The following is a 19,881-nucleotide window of genomic DNA, read 5'->3' as shown; positions in this document are numbered from 1 at the left end:
GTCCATCCCCTGCATAATTTTGTATGTCTCAATCATGTCCCCCCTCAAGCGTCTCTTTTCTAGGCTGAAGAGGCCCAAACGCCGTAGCCTTTCCTCATAAGGAAGGTGCCCCAGCCCCGTAATCATCTTAGTCGCTCTCTTTTGCACCTTTTCCATTTCCACTATGTCTTTTTTGAGATGCGGCGACCAGAACTGGACACAATACTCCAGGTGTGGCCTTACCATCGATTTGTACAACAGCATTATAATACTAACCGTTTTGTTCTCAATACCCTTCCTAATGATCCCAAGCATAGAATTGGCCTTCTTCACTGCCACCGCACATTGGGTCGACACTTTCATCGACCTGTCCACCACCACCCCAAGATCTCTCTCCTGATCTGTCACAGACAGCTCAGAACCCATCAGCCTATATGTGAACTTTTGATTTTTTGCCCCAATGTGCATGACTTTACACTTACTGACATTGAAGCGCATCTGCCATTTTGCTGCCCATTCTGCCAGTCTGGAGAGATCCTTCTGGAGCTCCTCACAATCACTTCTGGTCTTTACCACTCGGAAAAGTTTGGTGTTGTCTGCAAACTTAGCCACTTCACTGCTCAACCCTGTCTCCAGGTCATTTATGAAGAGGTTGAAAAGCACCGGTCCCAGGACAGATCCTTGGGGCACACCGCTTTTCACCTCTCTCCATTGTGAAAATTGCCCATTGACACCCACTCTCTGCTTCCTGGCCTCCAACCAGTTCTCAATCCACGAGAGGACCTGTCCTCTAATTCCCTGACTGTGGAGTTTTTTCAGTAGCCTTTGGTGAGGGACCGTGTCGAATGCCTTCTGAAAGTCCAGATATATAATGTCCACGGGTTCTCCCGCATCCACATGCCTGTTGACCTTTTCAAAGAATTCTATAAGGTTTGTGAGGCAAGACTTACCCTTACAGAAGCCATGCTGACTCTCCCTCAGCAAGGCCTGTTCGTCTATGTGTTTTGAGATCCTATCTTTGATGAGGCATTCCACCATCTTACCTGGTATGGATGTTAGGCTGACCGGCCTATAGTTTCCCGGGTCCCCCCTCTTTCCCTTTTTAAAAATAGGCGTGACATTTGCTATCCTCCAATCTTCTGGTACCGTGGCAGTTTTGAGGGACAAGTTGCATACCTTAGTCAAGAGATCTGCAACTTCATTCTTCAATTCCTTAATAACCCTTGGGTGGATGCCATCAGGGCCTGGTGACTTATTGATCTTTAATTTATCAATGAGGTCAGAAACATCTTCTCTTTTAACCTCTATCTGACTTAACTCCTCGGTCAGGAGGGGCCGTTCGGGCAGCGGTATCTGCCTAATGAATACCCTATCTGGTTTCATTAGGAAACCGGTATCTGGACTCCGTGACTAGCTGATCTAAGCCACAGTCATTTAGCACGTCAAGAAATCCGGTTTCCTTATCGTGACCAGAACACAAATTGACCCAGTCAATATGAGGATAATTGAAGTCCCCCATGATTACAACCCTGTCCTTCCTTGTCACCTCCCTGATCTGTTTCCTCATTTCAAGGTCCCCATCAGATTTCTGGTCTGGAGGACGATAGCACACCCCCAGTATTACATCGCTACACAAGCCTGGTAATTTAACCCACAGAGATTCTACGGTGGAGTCGGACCCACCTTCAATCTCTACTTTGCTGGCTTCTATCCCTTCCTTAACATAAAGGGCCACCCCACCTCCAACACGCCCCTGCCTGTCCCTCCTGTAGAGTTTATAGCCCGGGATTGCGGTATCCCACTGATTCTCCGCATTCCACCAGGTTTCCGTTATGCCCACTATGTCAATATTTTCCCTTGTCACCAGACATTCCAGTTCTCCCACCTTTGCTCGTAGACTTCGGGCATTCGCATAAAAGCATTTATACACGGAATGCCCCAGGATGGGCTGCTTATTCGCTCCTTTGTCCCCGCATCCTCTCATTGTGCCAAACCGTCTATCACATCCCATCACCCTACCTTTCCCAATTTCTTCTCCTACCCTGCCTTTGTCTTGTTGTTCTCTAACCTCCCCATCCTCATCCCATAGGGATGAGGAGTCCCGAACCAGATGCCCCTCGGCTCCTGTTGGCCTTCCCCCAGGGATCAGTTTAAAAGCTGGTCTGCCACCTTTTTAATGTTATGCGCCAGCAGTCTGGTTCCATTCTGGTTCAAATGGAGCCCGTCCCTCTTGTACAGGCCCCGCTTGTCCCAAAACGTTCTCCAGTGCCTAACGAATCTAAACCCCTCCTCCCTACACCACCGTCTCATCCACGCATTGAGACCCCTGATCTCCGCCTGCCTAGCTGGCCCTGCGCGTGGAACAGGTAGCACTTCAGAGAACGCTACCTTTGAGGTCCTGGCTTTCAACTTCCTGCCTAAAAGCCTAAATTTGACCTCCAGGACCTCCCAGCTACACTTGCCCACATCGTTGGTGCCGACATGCACCACAGCCGCTACCTCTCCCCCAGCACTGTCTACTAGCCTGTCTAGATGAGAAGTGATGTCCGCAACCTTCGCACCAGGCAGGCAAGTCACCATGCGGTCCTCACATCCGTCGCAAACCCCCCTCTCTATGTTTCTAATAATCGAATCCCCCACTACAAGAAGCCCCTGACCCCCCTCCCGCCGAGGAGTATCCCGAGTGCGCTCGGATACGGGCCCATCCCCTGGAGAAGCGATCCCCCCTAGGGGATTGTTTCCCTCCTCTCCAGGATGACGTCCTCCAGTCCCGAGACTTCCCACCCGGGCAGCCGAGGAGCTGCACGCCTGAGGTTGGGACGAAGCCTGATCGTCCCCAGAAGTCTCCCCACGGTCCTCCTCTGGCTGCCTGCGCTTCTCCAGGTCGGCTACCAAGGCTTCAAGGGAGCGGACGCGTTCCCTGAGAGCCTGGAGCTCCTTGCATCGAGGACACACCCATGACTTATGCCCCAGAGGCATATAATCATACATGTGGCACTCAATGCAGAACACTGGATAGCCCCCACCCTGCTGCTGGCTGTCTGACTGCATAGCTTTTTTGTTGTTGTTGTTTTATTTAGGGGTCCTTTTAAAAACCGTACACTGGATAGCAGCCCTTTTCTCTAGGGAAGAGGAAGGGCAGTGTCTGGGGCCCTGGCCTCCTCGCCCTGCTGCTGAACTCGCCCAGATGCTAAACTCTTGTGCCTTACCTGGCACTTAGTTCCCGAGGCACTGGGTTCCCAGAGGCCACACGCATCTGCAGAGAGCCTCACGCCTAGCCTGCCTAGCTTTATACTTCTGGCTGGCTCCTCCCCCCTCCTTCCTTCCTGATTGAAAGGGGGCTGGCCTTCCCAGGTGAGTTTACAAAAGCTCAGGAAGGCAAATGGCTGCTGATGGGCGTGACCTACTCTGCAGGCTCCTGAATGGACTGCTTGGATTAGCCTAATGGGGCTCTTAATGGGTTGGGAATTGGCCCTTCCTAGGTCCTTTCCCTCCTAGTTCTGCTCTCTTAGGCTGGACTGTTTTTGTAACCTCAAGCTAGTTTTTATTTGGGTTTGTTTAATTATTTATTGCTCTCTAGATCCTGTGTCCCAATTTACTGACCTGTTTAGGTTATGTTCTAACTTAGATTAGGTTTAACCTGGGTTAAGTATAGGTTTAATTTAAACAAGTAGAAAAACCTGCTTTCCACTTTATCCTCTTCCCTTCCTTCGATTAAGTGCTACCTTAGGTGCAGCTAACTTTCAACTTTGATTTAAATGCCTGACCCTTGGGCTCTTACTCACGAGTAGGACTCTGCTCTTACTCACGAGTAGGACTCTGCTCCTGCTCAGAGTAGCCCTATGTACCTCCCTTAGGTGCTAACTTTCAATTTTGATTTAAGGTTGCTTTAAAGGTAAGGTTAAGGTTAGAAGACAGGGAGTTAGAAAGACAAAGCATTAGAATGAGTACACTTACCTCCTCCTCCTGCTCCTCCTCCTCTCCTTCTCCAAAACTCAGAGGTCTCCTTGCCTTCTCCTCGCCCAGATGCTAAACTCTTGTGCCTTACCTGGCACTTAGTTCCCGAGGCACTTGGTTCCCAGACGCCACACGCGTCTGCAGAGAGAGAGAGAGAGAGCGCGCACTTAAAACAGTTAAGGCTACAATCCTAGCCTCACTTTCATGGGATTAAGCCCCACTTACTATTAAGGGACTTGCTTCTGAGTAGGCATGCCTAGGATTGGGCTCCCAGTCTATTCCTTCCTCTTGCTTTCCTCTCCACCTCTCCCCTTACTGTATACTTCAGTCTCTCCTTTGCAAAACTTTTTGCTAACCTCATTTCCCCCTAACCTCACCAATGAAGTTGGACTGGAGGGGAAAAGTCCCTGCATTTGTTCACTGGAAGAGTCCTGGAGACCTTGCAAAGATGTAAAACACAGGAAAAGCAGAGAGTATAATTTAAAGTAGAATTATTCTGCAGCAACAGGTATTTTAGCCAGAAATCTTAGCTGCATGCTAAGAAGCTAGGAGCTAAGAAGCTCTTAGGAGCTAGGAAGCACTTGCAACAGCTGCTTATGTAGTAAGCTTTTAGGAGAGCATGCTTGCTTCTGCAGTATCCCCCTGCCAGGACCTCCACACGAGACCCCGCTGCCCTTCCTCCACAGAGGGTCTACTTCCAAGTAAATCAGGTGCAACTATGTGCAGCTGCACTTGCTCAGTCACTCCTTGATGCTTATCTCTCTACTGTAAACTGAATTGCCCACTCCCAGTTGTGTGTTCTATGTAGAGCTTTCAGCTTAGGGCACCAGGCACTTTAAAGGAGGATTTCATTAATGGTTTTACTGGTATGCTGTTTCCAGTGTACTTAGAGCCCAATCCTAGGCTTGTCTACTCAAAAGTAAGTCCTATTAAAGTCAATAAGGCTTACTCCCAGGAAAGTGTGGATGGGATTGTGGCCTTACTTTTATAGTGTTTACAGATAGTTGTTGAGAGAACAATTTAAAAAATTAGTGAATAAACATGTATCTTATGATCTATGAGATAGATCATAGTTTTTAATAAATTAGAGACTATTTTTAATACAGTTTTTGCTATACTATAGCAAAAACAGTATTAAAAATAGTGTATGTATTTATACATACTATGTATGTATACATGTATGTATAGATGTATACATACTATGTATATATACTGTGTTTTTAATAAATTAGTGACTGTATAGTTCTTAGGTAACAATTACTGGGAGGTTATTTTTCAGGATCTGGCCTCTGGTAAAATCAGACAAAATTATAGTCAGACACCTCCCTAAGTTAAACCCCTGTCTTATCTGAGGGTCATAGCAAATTCCATGATTTTGGGCTCAAAACCTGCTCTCGTCTTATCTGTGAGATCGGCTTATAGGCAGGTATCTACGGTAATCTATGCAAGAGATTGTAAACAGAAGAACATCTGTAGCTTTTGTGGGTATTTAGAGAAGCATGCAGTTTACATTCTTGGATAAAAGGAACAGCAGCATGAGAGGAAGAGGCAGCTTGTTGGTTTTCTCACCACCTTTGCAAACACATTTGTAAATGCATTTGCACATTCATATACTGATGCAAGGTTCAGTGCTGGTATAGAGAAACAAATGCAGAACTACTCAGCATCACCTCTAGCTGTTAGAGGTGGGGGAGGTGCTAGAGGTGGGGGAATCCCCAGGCAGTGTGCCCTTCTTGCAACCACCCCCACACCCACCAAGGGGAAGAATATACAAGGCATATGAATTTATGCATGGAGTGGATAGATGTTCTTTTCCTTCTCATACAACACCAGCACCAAGGAACATCCATTAAAATTGAGAGTCAGAACAGACAAAAAGGAAATCTTTCTTTATCCAGCGAGTAATAAATCTGTGGAACTCCTTGCTATAGGATGTTGTGATGGCACCTGGCCTAAAAGCCTTTAAAAGATGGTGAGAGAGATTTATAGACTGTATAACTGTAAATATGGGATTGTTCCAGAATAAAAATTACACTTGCAATGGTTAGTGCATTTAACAACCCATGAAAATTAGTCTTGAGTAAGCATAATTGCAAATGATGAGACAAGGTAGTTGTGACTGACTTAAGTCCTACTAATTTCAGTAGACACAACTAACCTTCTTTGGTAACAATCATTACATGGAATCATGATGGTATAATAATGCAATGTAAGGGTTTGTTTGTTTGTTTACGGAATATACCATTACAAAGAGATTTTACTTTATTTTGTTTTTATTTCATCAGCATAGTCCAGTGGTTATTGTGTTTAAATTGGACTTTGGAAGCCAAAGTCTGCATTCAGCGATATACAATATAGAGGTCCTTAAGTGTACTCACCAAAGGAAAACAGTGTTTGGAAAACTACAAGATGTTTAGCAGCTTTTTTGAGCTTTCCCCCAAACTCAACTCGATGGTCAGGAATTTGAGAGGAAGAAAAGGTGAATTTTGCCCCAAGTCTCAGAAAAGTTTAAAGACTGAGAGATTCTCTCTCCTTCTCCAGATTTTGTTCTGAGACGTTCTAAGATTCATCACTCCAAGAAAAAACCATCACTCCTCTCACCAAATTCTAGAAGATTTGTCTTTGCAGTCACATTGGGCCCAAACAGCATTTGAAGCTCAGCATGATAACATAGAAAATACGGGCTACCAAGGCCAGCCAAAGTTTGTGGACTCCTAGGTACTCATACTCATTGGATATGTTGTGATATGTCACTGATATCAATCTTGGTTTCTCTCTGTAAAATGGGGAAAACTATCTGAGAATGGTGAAGCTAAACAACAAGGAAGGATAAAGCATTTTTCCATTATTATAGTGCTATATATATGACTGATATACCCACCTGCTTAGTACCCTTCAATGCTGTGTTTTTCCAGCTACACATTGGGGGAGGATTGATAGTCTGAAGATAAACATACATCCATTTGTCAACACAGAGGAAGTAAGGGCAGCACTGTCAAAAGAAAAAATATATATCATTAAGGAGAAAATGGAGTGTGTGTGTGTGTGTGTGTGTGTGTGTGTGTGTGTAGTTGATTGGTAAAGACCCAATTAAGTTAACTTAAGTTTAAGTTCAGGAAACCTAAATGAAAAACATTTTTAATTGGAAGAACGAGGAACGATTGGCAGCAATAACATTTTCAGTGAAGAAGCATTTTAGTGTGGGAATATGTTCATGACTAATATAAAGGCATACGGTGTTCATAATGTTCCTCAAAGCAACCTAATACAAGCTTCATAGCTTTTCTTTGAAGTGAGAATATATCCAAAATCTACACATCTCATGTTTAAGGATTACAGCTTGCTTAGAGTGCAGTATCCCAAATGTATACCTGCTTGCTATGTTTTTCTGTGGTATACATGAATATGCGTGCATGCACACAGCGTCTCCATCAGCACTGCATTGGTTTGGAGCATCTGCGAGGACTTTCAGTATCTTTTCCTTATTAATTATTTTCACTTTTTTCTGCTGACCGGATGATTTTTGATCAAATGCAGTCAACAAGTGGTGGTATTGCTCTTTAATGTTGTATTCATTTAAAAAAAGGTGATGCTGACACCATTAAGGACATGCAGCTTTTCAATAAGATACAAAATTTAAAAGCAATTTATTTTTGAGACATTTCTATAAACGTTATAAGCAGTAGAATACTATAGTATTTTGTAGACTAATGCTTAACCAGATGTAAATTATGAAATAGTTTTTTAAAAACCAGGTTTCAGGAGAAAAACGTGGTGCTGTGCATTGCATTGGCTAGAATTAGATTTATCAGGCTTTTGTTCCCATGCAACACATGATTTTTCCTCTGTTAAAAGCCTATTTTACTGTAGCTAAATGATTGTAAGAGATGAATAGGTTTATCTGAATATTTCCTTGGAGAAGGCCAGAAGATCATTGCTTTTCTTCCTAAATTAGATGGAAGGATCCAGCTGGCACATTTCAGGTCCATCAGGTGTTTAAAATATGCACCTCCAGTGGAAAGAAGTAGTCTAGTTAAATACAGCAGCGTCTTTATTACTGTCTTGTGAAGACAGTGGCTGCTGTGAATTAATGCAAGCTACAGGTAGCAAGGACCAATCATCACAGAAAAGATAATCGATGTCAGTGCTGACTGCTGTGACAGGCTTTATACACCTCAAGGGTACAACATGTGATTTTGAACCACTGTTTTAGTTACTAATGGATGGCATCTGTTGATCTGTAAAACTTTACTGTTGTGGAGAATGGAAGTTGAGAAGCACAAAATCTTAGAAGACAAATCACTTTTAAGTTTTAAAAGTGTCATGTAAGCCGTGTCACACAACTATGATTAATTGGCCTAGCATGTCAACATAGATTTGAAAGGGATGTCCACAGTGCCATATGTTATGACTCTCAAAATAAATCCCAGTCACTGATGGGGTTCTGTCTAGTCTGTGCAACAGTTGATGAATATCCCAAGTTTGATTAATCTCTCATCGTGAAGATACAACCCCATGCCATTTCATTCTAAGTGGGACCCATCTACTACATGAGAGACTTAACAGCTCTATGTGGACTGCATGAGAGACAGTATCTCAGGTGATTTGCACACTTCCATATGCATATAACCCCCATCCGTAATATGCAGTTAGTAGTTGGAAGTGAAATATTTTGGCCCTACCTTGCGCTAAGCTCCTGTGCTATTACAGTGACAGCAAAAGCAACCTTACTACTTCTGCAATGAATACTGCTTACCACTGCTGATAATAAAAGCGCATCAGTGAAAGTGCCTTGTATGGCCTTTCTCATCTGGGTCTCATTCCAAACTGTCAGGTGAGTGCTGATAATTCATAGCCTAGAATTCTTTTATCTGAACAACAGTATCTCCTCGATGTACTTTGACAGTGGAGTTATATTGCTTTTCAAAAATCTTTCAAAGATATACTGGGGTTTTCTTGGATGTTGACTAAATGTGAAGACAAAGTAAAGATGAGTGAGGGTTTGTATAAAAAGTATTTGCCTGTAATGAGCTTTCTCTGTTTGATAAAGAAACGCTGTCTACCAACTTGTTTGCTCTTTAGTGTATTTGTGTTATATGCAAGTATATATGGAGCTTCTGGTATCTTCTGTCTATTAAAGAGATATGAGACTGATTCTCTGTAAAATCAGTGTTGGGGGAGTCAGGGAAGCATTTGTCATAAAATTGAAAGCAATTTTGTAAGTATAAAGGATGAAATCTGAAGTGGTTGTGACCTTTTGTTTAAAGGCACAGAATTCAGAACATTTGCTCAAATTATTTCTTAAGCTCTTCCCACACACTATTTTCTATAAAGAAAATTCCTACAGTAGAAGGTAGGGGTGTGTGTGTGTGTGTGTGAGAGAGAGAGAGAGAGAGAGAGAGAGAATGAATATAAATGAACTTTTGTAACAAGATAACATGATCTGGTTTCTTCCTTTCTTTTTTAGATTCCAGCGGGGCGACTACCACATTGATGTCTGCATCAATGACTATTTGGATGTATTTTGTCCTCATTATGAGGATTCAGTGCCAGAAGATAAAACTGAACGCTACATACTTTACATGGTGAACTTTGATGGCTACAGTTCCTGTGATCACACTTCCAAAGGATTCAAGAGGTGGGAGTGCAATCGGCCTCACTCTCCAAATGGACCATTGAAGTTCTCAGAAAAATTCCAACTCTTCACTCCCTTCTCATTAGGATTTGAGTTCAGGCCAGGCCGGGAATATTTCTACATCTGTGAGTATATGGAGATTTATCATTGTTGCATAGCAGCTGGAGGAAACCATGGTAATTTTTCACCTTTGCAAAGGGCCAGTTTGTATGCACTACAGATGTGCCTTATGTATATATTTGCAGATTACAGAATCCCAAGATAAAATTGCCATGAATCTGGGAATGTAAATGAGATTAAAAGCACGTTTTTCTTTCACACATGATGCTGCATATCCAGCTGCATTCATGCGAAATAAACACTGAGTTATTCAAGAGAGTTTTCAGTCTCTCTTTTCACAGAGATTTTAAGAACAGGACTATACAGGCATCGCCCCCATGTCCCTTACTTAGGGAAGACCTCCAGCCTGCTCATTTTCAGCACTGGATATGGTGTGGGCCATGCAGCCCTGCTGTGTGAGCGCTGCATAGGATTGGGCTGTTAATGATGCAATGTCCTGCAATAATTTTATCAAGGAACTGAATCACAGAATGAGTTGAGATGAACTCCTGAGGTGGAACAATAAGAAAATCTCATGTGATAACCTTTACAAATTCTCAAACCTCATGTGATTAAAGAAATAATCAGGTGGTAAGCATATAGCTTAGATCAGGTTTTTGAGTAGCCACATCTTTTTACTAGATTGTGCCAACAGTCCCGTGTATATCATACCTGGGATTCTGACCTATTGAACACAGTGGAATTTATTTCTGAGGAAAGATAGTTTAGTACTATGAAGCACCCTGAAAAAGAGAAGAATTTTAACCATTCTGGGTCTTACCTTATTTGTCCCCAGAACAGGAGTTTGAGAGAGGTTTTGAAGTCTGAAATGCTAAATATTTTTAGGGTAAGTGAGGAATAGGTCACTTCAGATAAGTGAGATACCTTCATTTCTTCAACCTACTGCTGAGAGATCCTTGGTGCCACCCTTTTAAGTAAATCTACTTATATTTATCTACATTTAAGTAGATAAATGTTGTGACCCCCAAATATGCTATATCTGTAAATACTACAGTCCATTATTATGAAGCATTATAACGTCCCCAGATAAATGACAGTCTTCACTAAGCTAAGAATACTTTTTAGTCAAAGTAGCTGCTTTGAACGTGTGAGGGATACAGAATGCAGTGGGAGCAGGTTTCTAAGGAAATTACTATGAAGGATCATCATGCACTGCTTCACCATTGAGGCATTTTTCCATGCTCGTGTAGTCTATAGGCAAGGTACTGGAAGAAACAAACTCTAGAAGAGCAGCAGTTTTGCAACTGTATACAGCTGAGTCAGTGGCTGAGAAGAAGTTCCTAAAACAATGTGAGGGCCTTGTTACATACACTTAAAATGATTTTGCTACAACTTTACCAAACAGCTCATTTCACCTGACTTGTATACCTTGAGTGTTTTGTTTTCTAATAAGTTTTGAGCATTACGGCAACAATATCTGCCGTGTTTTCAGCTGCTAAAGAAGGCACTAAAAGTTGTTGTTTTTAAATATGCTGAAGATCCCAGTAGATATAGCCTTCATGTCTGTACCTATTAGTCTTTCTATGAAACCATTATCCCAGCAAATGTGTAGCGTCCCTATTCTTCTGTGTCATTTTGCAAACTTCACATTTCTGAGTGGAGAAGAGGAAAGTTAAAGGGAATTCCAGTGTTGTTGAGATACTGTAAGATATATTCTTCTACTTTAAATAAAGTAGTTAGGTATTAACTAGGCATCACAGGAGTAGTATCTTCTGCATGTGTACAATTGCCCTCCTTTTCCACTTTCTCTGCATACCAGAGTAATGAAAATAAATTGGAACAGTAACAGTTACATTGTTTCCCTGCTGACTTCCTGAGATGCCTTCATGTGAAAAAATGTCAGCGCTAAACTCTGGTTCATATCCTGTGAGTAAATATGAAAAGAATCCTAGCCAAGTGGATACAGTTGTGAAATAAATTAATTTACATTATGTGGTACTGATCTCACTTACGTAAATATTCCCCTTGACCCTTGGAGGCTCACATTCTCTAAGGAACTATATTCCTATAACTGAGTCAGCAACAGGTTATGCATTTTTTCTCTGTCAATTTTACTACTTTGAAAGCTTCTTCTATCAAGCAAGAAAACTAAGTTAAGATAAAGAATAAACTCCCACTTATGCCATGTGTGTTTGCTCTGCATTTAAAAAGCCCTGCAGATTTGTAAAACACTTTTTATTGGTGTTTGGAATTAGGAAAAAGCTCAATAAATGTGCGTACTGGTTTACTGAAACCACTAGGCATATAGAGAAGTAGGAAGAAAAATTTCAGGATGGACTTGCTACCTAATAGCTTGCTTATAGAGATACAAAACCCATTGAACTTTATTTGGGGCATTATCATTATTTATTTACTGCAGTGCTACAACTAGTTTTCTTTATTTGCCATTAAAATTCAGTATTTTGCTAGAAAGAAACCACTGTATGTTCTAAAACATTCATTTAGCAGAATCACTTAACTGTCAAGGATTTCTATCAAAGTAATTGTTCAAAAGTGCTTTGAAATATCAAGAGCTTTATGCTGTTCAACTGAGTTATGCCAGAGTAGCTTTATTTAATGAAAGGTAACATAGCAAAAAATTAGCTGTGAAATGATGTTCATTTAGCAGTATCGTTTTGGCCTTGCGTTCAGTAAAATTTAATGTTCAGGCATGTTGTATTAGAGTCACAAAAGTACTCTGTTTTATCTTCTACCACTGGCATACACTGAATGCACAATCCTATTCTTTAGTCATGCAGGCGCAGCAAATGCTGCACCGGCCTAGAGTATTGCAAAAGCGATCTGCAGCACCCAGCAAAATAAACAGTTCCAGCAGGGAGGGCCTGCGCAGTTCTCTCAGCTTTCTGTTGGTTACAAAAGGACCAAATGATGGGGTAGATAAGCACTCTCTGGGCAGTGCAGGGGCAGAGGGGTATAATGGTAGAGGGCAGAGATGGGGTGGACTAGGCCCAGGAGGGGGCAGGATTGGCAGCACTGACACATGTCAAATCCAATTCCCCTCCTGAGCTGGAAAGCCTGACACGGGCTTCTCTGACTTATTCTGGTCATTTGGCAGGTGCAGATCCAAGTAGCCCCATTGAGCAGGCTGGGGCTTTACACAGTGTAAGGGGTCAAATGTCCCCTTACCCTGAGGAGACCTCCAGGCTGCTCCTTCCCAGCACTAGATACAGCACTGGTTAAGATTGGCCTCCCCTGAAGTAGCAGTGCATAACAACTTCATGGGACAGCTTCAGTTGCCTCTAATTTGACCTTGATTTGTATCAAGTGTATGCATTGCCCCTGATGTAGTAAAGAGGAGCACAAGCACAAGCTATTCCACTGTTACCTTTGGGATCATGTTCATTTCCTGTAAACTTGTGGAACACTTTCGACCCAGGGGGCTCTTGTCATCTTGATCTCAAGGAACTGTGTCTGCCATTATGCTTATGGAGAAACGCCTGAATTTGACCTTCAGGACTGAACACCAACTCAAGAAATTTGAGACAGTTTACTTTGCAGATTCAGAACATTTTAATTTACAAATGATACTTCAGGGTTTGCTTGTTTTTTCATTATTGGGTGCCCTTTTAACTTTTCAGTGGAGGTCTGATCAGCATAAAAAGGGATGCTATTCTGACAGCTGCGAGCCACTCAAGTGACTTGAGGAATCTTGGCTTTGATAGCTGGTTCATCCAAATTGCTTTAGACGTTCTGAGTGAAATCGGAGTAATGGAAGAGTTTGATAGATGTGTGTTTTTATTTTATTATTGATATTTTTTGTAAAACATTAAAAAGACAAGAAAGGTGACCTTTAAAAGGGAATTTGTGCTTAATCTAGTGTGTAGATTAAAGAACTGGTTGCTATTAGAAGAATTAAGTACTGGTTTTGTAAAAGAAAAGTTTGGAACAAGCACCATCATCTAGTAGATTTTGATGTCAGTAGCATTCCTAAAACTTACAAAGGGAATGTTTAAAAACTGTTGTATAATTTGGTACAGAAGGAGTATCTGCATAAGAAAATAGAAGTAGAAAGTGAGGACATGCTAGTCTCTGTGGCTTGAGGGTTCTCATATTTTTTTTTCCTAAATGCCTGTCATATATTGTAATACAGTGAAAAAAGATTAGGTAGATTCCTGCTTTTCAAAAATTCAAGTATCGTTAACACACTGAAAGGGGGAATATAAAAAGAGGTGGGCTGTGCTGTGAATCTGCATCTTTGAAAACTGTCTCATAAGTATATTGTAGGAGGTCTTGGCCTTTGTGGGAGGATGAATGAAATTTTCTTTCTGCTGTTAATATGCTCCATTGGTGCTTGCTTTTTGAAAAAAAAGGTTTTTATTTTCCTTTTTAAAAAAAATTAGACCAAAAAACATGGAGTGAGTGTGGGCCACATTGGAAACATTGCCAATGAGGATGGAAGTTATTAAGAAATTAAAGAATGAAGTTGCTGATCTCTTGACTAAAATATGCAACTTGTCCCTCAAAACGGCCACGGTTCCAGAGGATTGGAGAATAGCAAATGTCATACCAATCTTTAAAAAGGGAAAGAGGGGGGACCCAGGAAACTATAGGCCAGTCAGCCTAACATCTATACTGGGTAAGATGGTGGAATGCCTCATCAAAGATAGAATCTCAAAACACATAGACGAACAGGCCTTGCTGAGGGAGAATTAGTATGGCTTCTGTAAGGGTAAGTCTTGCCTCACAAACCTTTTAGAATTCTTTGAAAAGGTCAACAGGTATGTGGATGCGGGAGAACCCATGGACATTATATATTTGGACTTTCAGAAGGCGTTCAACACGGTCCCTCACCAAAGGCTACTGAAAAAACTCCACAGTCAGGGAATTAGAGGACAGGTCCTCTCCTGGATTGAGACCTGGTTGAAGACCAGGAAACAGAGAGTGGGTGTCAATGGGCAATTTTCACAATGGAGAGAGGTGAAAAGCGGTGTGCCCCAAGGATCTGTCCTGGGACCAGTGCTTTTCAACCTCTTCACAAATGACCTGGAGACAGGGACGAGCAGTGAGGTGGCAAAGTTTGCAGATGACACCAAACTTTTCCAAGTGGCGAAGACAAGACGTGATTGTGAGGAGCTCCAGAAGGATCTCTCCAGACTGGCAGAATGGACAGCAAAATGGCAGATGTGTTTGAATGTTAGTAAGTGTAAAGTCATGCACATTGGGGCAAAAAATCAAAACTTCACATATAGGCTGATGGGTTCTGAGCTGTCTGTGACAGATCAGGAGAGAGATCTTGGGGTGGTGGTGGACCGGTCGATGAAAGTGTTGACCCAATGTACGGTGGCAGTAAAGAAGGCCATTTCTATGCTTGGGATCATTAGAAAAGGTATTGAGAACAAAACGGCTAATACTATAATGCCATTGTACAAATTGATGGTAAGGCCACACCTGGAGTATTGTGTCCAGTTCTGGTCGCCGCATCTCAAAAAGGACATAGTGGAAATGGAAAAGGTGCAAAAGAGAGCGACTAAGATGATTACGGGGCTGGGGCACCTTCCTTATGAGGAAAGGCTATGGCGTTTGGGCCTCTTCAGCCTAGAAAAGAGACGCCTGAGGGGGGGACATGATTGAGACATACAAAATTATGCAGGGGATGGATAGAGTGGATAGAGAGATGCTCTTTACACTCTCACATAACACCAGAACCAGGGGACATCCACTAAAATTGAGTGTTGGGAGGGTTAGGACACACAAAAGAGAATATTTCTTTACTCAGCGTGTGGTCGGCATGTGGAACTCCTTGCCGCAGGATGTGGTGACAGCATCTGGCCTGGATGCCTTTAAAAGGGGATTGGACAAGTTTCTAGAGGAAAAATCCATTATGGGTTACAAGCCATGATGTGTATTTGCAACCTCCTGATTTTAGAAATGGGCTATGTGAGAATGCCAATGCAAGGGAGGGCACTGGGATGCAGGTCTCTTGTTATGTGGGGCATTTGGTGGGCCGCTGTGAAATACAGGAAGCTGGACTAGATGGGCCTATGGCCTGATCCAGTGGGGCTGTTCTTATGTTCTTATGTATCAATGTATGTATCAAAAATGAGAAGACCAGTCCATCTCATAGGAAGATATAATGCATGTTATATGTGATCTAGCAGATTCAATGAGTTAACAAAGAGTGGAGTATGAGAAGCGAGTACTAAGAAATACTTACATTGCCTGGTTAGAGCTGATGTTGGCTTGAGATCATCTTAACATGGGGCTAGCTTCTGTTTAACTTCTATTAACTAAAAACATAATGTAGTTTGAACCCCTGCTAACTGAGTAATAGGAACTTTTTCAAGTGGGTGCTCCTCTTTTTTTTTTTTTTTTTTTAGCAGTTGGAGAGTAACTGGCCCTCCTCACACCATCTTTTTAGTGGCTGTCTGCTGGTGTTCTTTTGCATCTTTTATATTGTGAGACCTTTTGGGACAGGAAACCATTTAGTTATTTGATTTTCTCTGTAAACTGCTTTGTGAACTTTTTGTTGAAAAGTGGTATATAAATACAGTTGATGTTGTTAATGATGATGATGATGATGATGATAATGATAGAATTCACAATAAATTTAGCTACTTAACACCAACATCAGAAATGTAGAATATGCAGCAAATAGGGTTAGGAATTAATGTAATATCTTTTAAACTCTGAAACCGAGACAAAACCAGACTTATAGCATCCGTACTGCAAAGATATGGAAGTCACTGCATTAGATAACTTTTTATTTGTTTTTCTTTTATCTCACACTTATTCTCACAATAATCCTGTGAGACAGGATAGGCTTCTCAGTATCCACCAGTGAGCTTGGTGGTTGAACAAAGATTTGAACCTAAATCTCTCCTGTGCTATTCAACAATCCATTGGTTCTCTCCAGTGACCCACTTTTTAAAATGATACTCTGTCACAGTGATTTCCAAACTTTTTCAACAAGCAGCTCCCTTAACCTACTGGACCATTGGACGTGACTCCCCTTTAGAGCTACAATCCTATAGGGCAGTGAGGTTTTTGCAAGAAATCCACTGATCTCCTGTCTGGTTTCTGCAGCTCCTTAGGGAGCCGCAGCTCACAGTTTGGGAGCCACTGCTCTCTTGGGACCCACCTAGTTTTATGAGACTTTTAAAAAAGGTGTTCTAGAAAGAAATAATATATTTATTTGCAATTAATTATTTATGTGTTTATTTGCAAAAAACAAAAAAACATAAACACAATCCATTTCTTCTAATGTGGCAGCCCTTATGAACAGCCTCACAGCTCAAGGGGCTTAGTTGTGTTACCCAACCTGCCTCCACCACATGTCATTGATGGACTTGGGAAAAAAAAATCAGAAAAAAAGATGTTCAAACATTAATCTCCCTATATTTATACAAGCTTGCAAATTGTAGGAGCCAAGCCATCTGCAGGGCAGTTAGCAGCTATCTGATTTTTGAATAGCCTCAGGGCTTGAGACAATTAGCTATCTTTCCATCACCTGTGTTTTCATTGGAGGCTGTGCAGGATCAATCAGAAACCTACAAGATAAGTGGAACTGTGGATACTGGATTCTCTTTCTCAAAAATGAACATCAACTGGTGGTTCCAAAAACTGATCTTCAGGAGTGGCCTTTCCATGTGTCAGGTGAAGTGGTTGCCTCAAGCAACCACTGCAGTTAGCTGTATGCAGATATAACCCCTTACCTGCCCTTACCTCTGTTCCCATGTGGTGATTGCTTCCTCTTCCTGCTCCTGAGAATTCAAAATGGCAGAGAGAAAAGGATGTTAAGTGTGGCAAGAAGAACAATGAGTGAGTGTCTACAGCAGGGGTCAGGGAACTTTTTTACCTCTTACCCCCCAAAAAATTTATAAACGCAGACGTTACCCCCTTGATTTGCATACAACAGAATCCCCCATACAGAGGTGTAGCTGCCCCAGTATAGGTAGCCAGTAGCCAAGTGATGCCTCAGTATAGGTAGTCAGTAGCCAGATGACCCCCCAGTATAGGTAGTCAGTAGCCAGATGACCCCCCAGTATAGGTAGTCAGTAGCCAGATGACCCCCCAGTATAGGTAGTTAGTAGCCCGGTGATCCCCCCAGTATAGGTAGCCCAACGATGCCCCCAATAAAAATAAATAAACAATACTCACCTTACCTCGATCCCACGTCGGTCGGCGCGGCTTTTCTTCTTCCTCCCGCTCTGTCTGCTCGGCGGGAGACACTGACGGCCCGGCGCTGTGTGATGACATCATCACTACAGCGCCGGGCAGCTCCAGTCTCCCGCACAGAGCGGAGAGAGCGGGCGGCTGCGATACACGCAGGCTGTGGATACAGCCTGAGTGTATCGCCTGCTCCCTTCCGCTCACCGCATCTGAAGGTGAGCGGAAGGGAGCAGGGCAGCGGGCGGTGTGCACACAGCGCACCAGCCCGCTGCCGGCCCCCTGGAGCGGGTGGAGAGCGGGTGCACTGACTCCCTCCGCTACCTCCTCATTACCCCCAGATTTTCACTTTTACCCCATTTGGGGTAATTTACCCCTGTTCCCCGACCACTGGTCTACAGTGTCTTCTGGAAGAACCACTCATTCTCTTTTCCACACTTCCTTCTCCTCTTGGCCATTTTGAAATGTTGGGAATGGAAAGAGGAGGCAGCTGCTACTACAGTGCAAAACTGTATGAGAATCAGAATACACAACAAAGTTTAGAAATTAGAGATTAACAGTTGTCATCTGTAATAGTGTAGCATCAGTAATGGAGTGGAAACCTTGACCATTTAGTGGTCATTTAGGATTTAACAGAATTTTCCCATTTGTTAAATTACTCGTAAATATCCATAATATTTCTCTTCAGTATATCTGTGAAAATGGAATGGAAGGACATACACAGAATGCAGTTGACCTGCATCTTACGTGTGATAGATTCACACAAATCCACATTTTCACACTCGTCCCCCACCTAAGACAGAGAAATTCCACTTATTCTTTGTATGCCCCAGAGCAAGACTGAAACAGAAGAATGAAGCTGCTGTTCTTCAGGTTCCCGCGTGTCTCTCATAAGTATTTGTTGCCTTTAAGAGGGTTTCAACTATACCCGATTTTGGCTTTATATGCTGACCTTGGAACATAAGCTTCATGTAAGAGTGGGCTGACTGTACTGACCAAACACTGCATCCATGTTAACTATTAAGCTTAGAATACTGATAGAATATTATACAAATGTTGGCAAAATATGTATACTTTTATCTCTGCTTAGTTATATCCTAAAAAATTTTTTAAAAAGCAACTTTTTTGTAAGTTAAAATTAAGATTGCAATTCTACGTACATGTTTCTGGGAGGAAGCCCCATTGAACATATTTAGGCTTATTTCTGAGTAGACATGCCAGTACAAATTCCCTCATTCTTTAAAATGTTTGAAAATTAGGCGTGGTTAAGTTATGGTACTGTATGTAATGCATTCTTGTGTAGTTCTCACATAAGTTTTCACTATGTGCACAGTTTGTGTTCCACCAGCGCCCTACTGCTCTTCCTCTAATTTATGCAACCACAGTAGATGACATTGTAAACCATTTTTACTTTTGGAATAGCATGGAAGTTAAGCCCATTCTCGGCATCACCTGGCAGGACAAAGTTCCAAACAACACAGTCCTGGAACGTGCTGGAATCCCTAGCATGTATGTATGCACTGCTGAAACAGACGCCTTTTCAGTCACACTAGACTCTGTTCCAGAACCACCATTCAGAGCGCGATACCATAGTCTTTCGAGACTGAAGGTTGCCTACATGGGAGTTAAGCCATGACTAAGTTGCATGTCAGTACGTGACATGCAGCTTAAGGCATGACTTAACTTGCACCTTGTGTCTGAATAATAATTAGTGCCTTTTTTTATCCACCTAGCTAGGTTTTAAGTAAAATTTTAAACTAAAGTACCTTTTTCTGCTGAGTGGTTAGAGCCGATTAGAATTATTGTATTGTTTTGGTCCTACACTTTTCCTATAAAGTGTATTTAAAATGTGAGTAGTAGTATTTTGTTAGGCATACCTTGGAAGAATCTTGTGTAGCATTTAGCAAACCCAAACTAGACTTTCTTTTGATGAATGTTTAGAAGTGGATAGATAGTGTTGTGTTTTGCTATTACTGTCTGAAAGAACTGTCTGAAGCACTGAGGCAGTTCAGTTCTGAACGAACGAACTAATTGAATTACCTGCTATACTGCTTGTATGCATCATGTACTATGAAGTAGACAGC

The 19,881-nt window shown here is 42.2% G+C and overlaps 1 protein-coding gene across 2 annotated transcripts in view; it reads left to right on the top strand.

Moving 5' to 3' along the window:
• Positions 1 to 19,881, top strand: part of EFNA5 (ephrin A5) — a 250,262-nt gene that overhangs the window by 189,828 nt on the left and 40,553 nt on the right. For both annotated transcript variants that reach the window (XM_066617765.1, XM_066617764.1), the window contains exon 2: positions 9,404 to 9,696. In XM_066617765.1, coding sequence (XP_066473862.1) covers positions 9,404 to 9,696 — 293 coding nt within the window. The remainder of the gene's footprint in view (positions 1 to 9,403; positions 9,697 to 19,881) is intronic.

This window comes from Tiliqua scincoides, chromosome 2, assembly GCF_035046505.1.
Source record: "Tiliqua scincoides isolate rTilSci1 chromosome 2, rTilSci1.hap2, whole genome shotgun sequence".
NCBI lineage: Eukaryota > Metazoa > Chordata > Lepidosauria > Squamata > Scincidae > Tiliqua > Tiliqua scincoides.
Note: the sequence above shows the minus strand (reverse complement) of the source record. Positions and strands in the feature narration are given on the sequence as shown.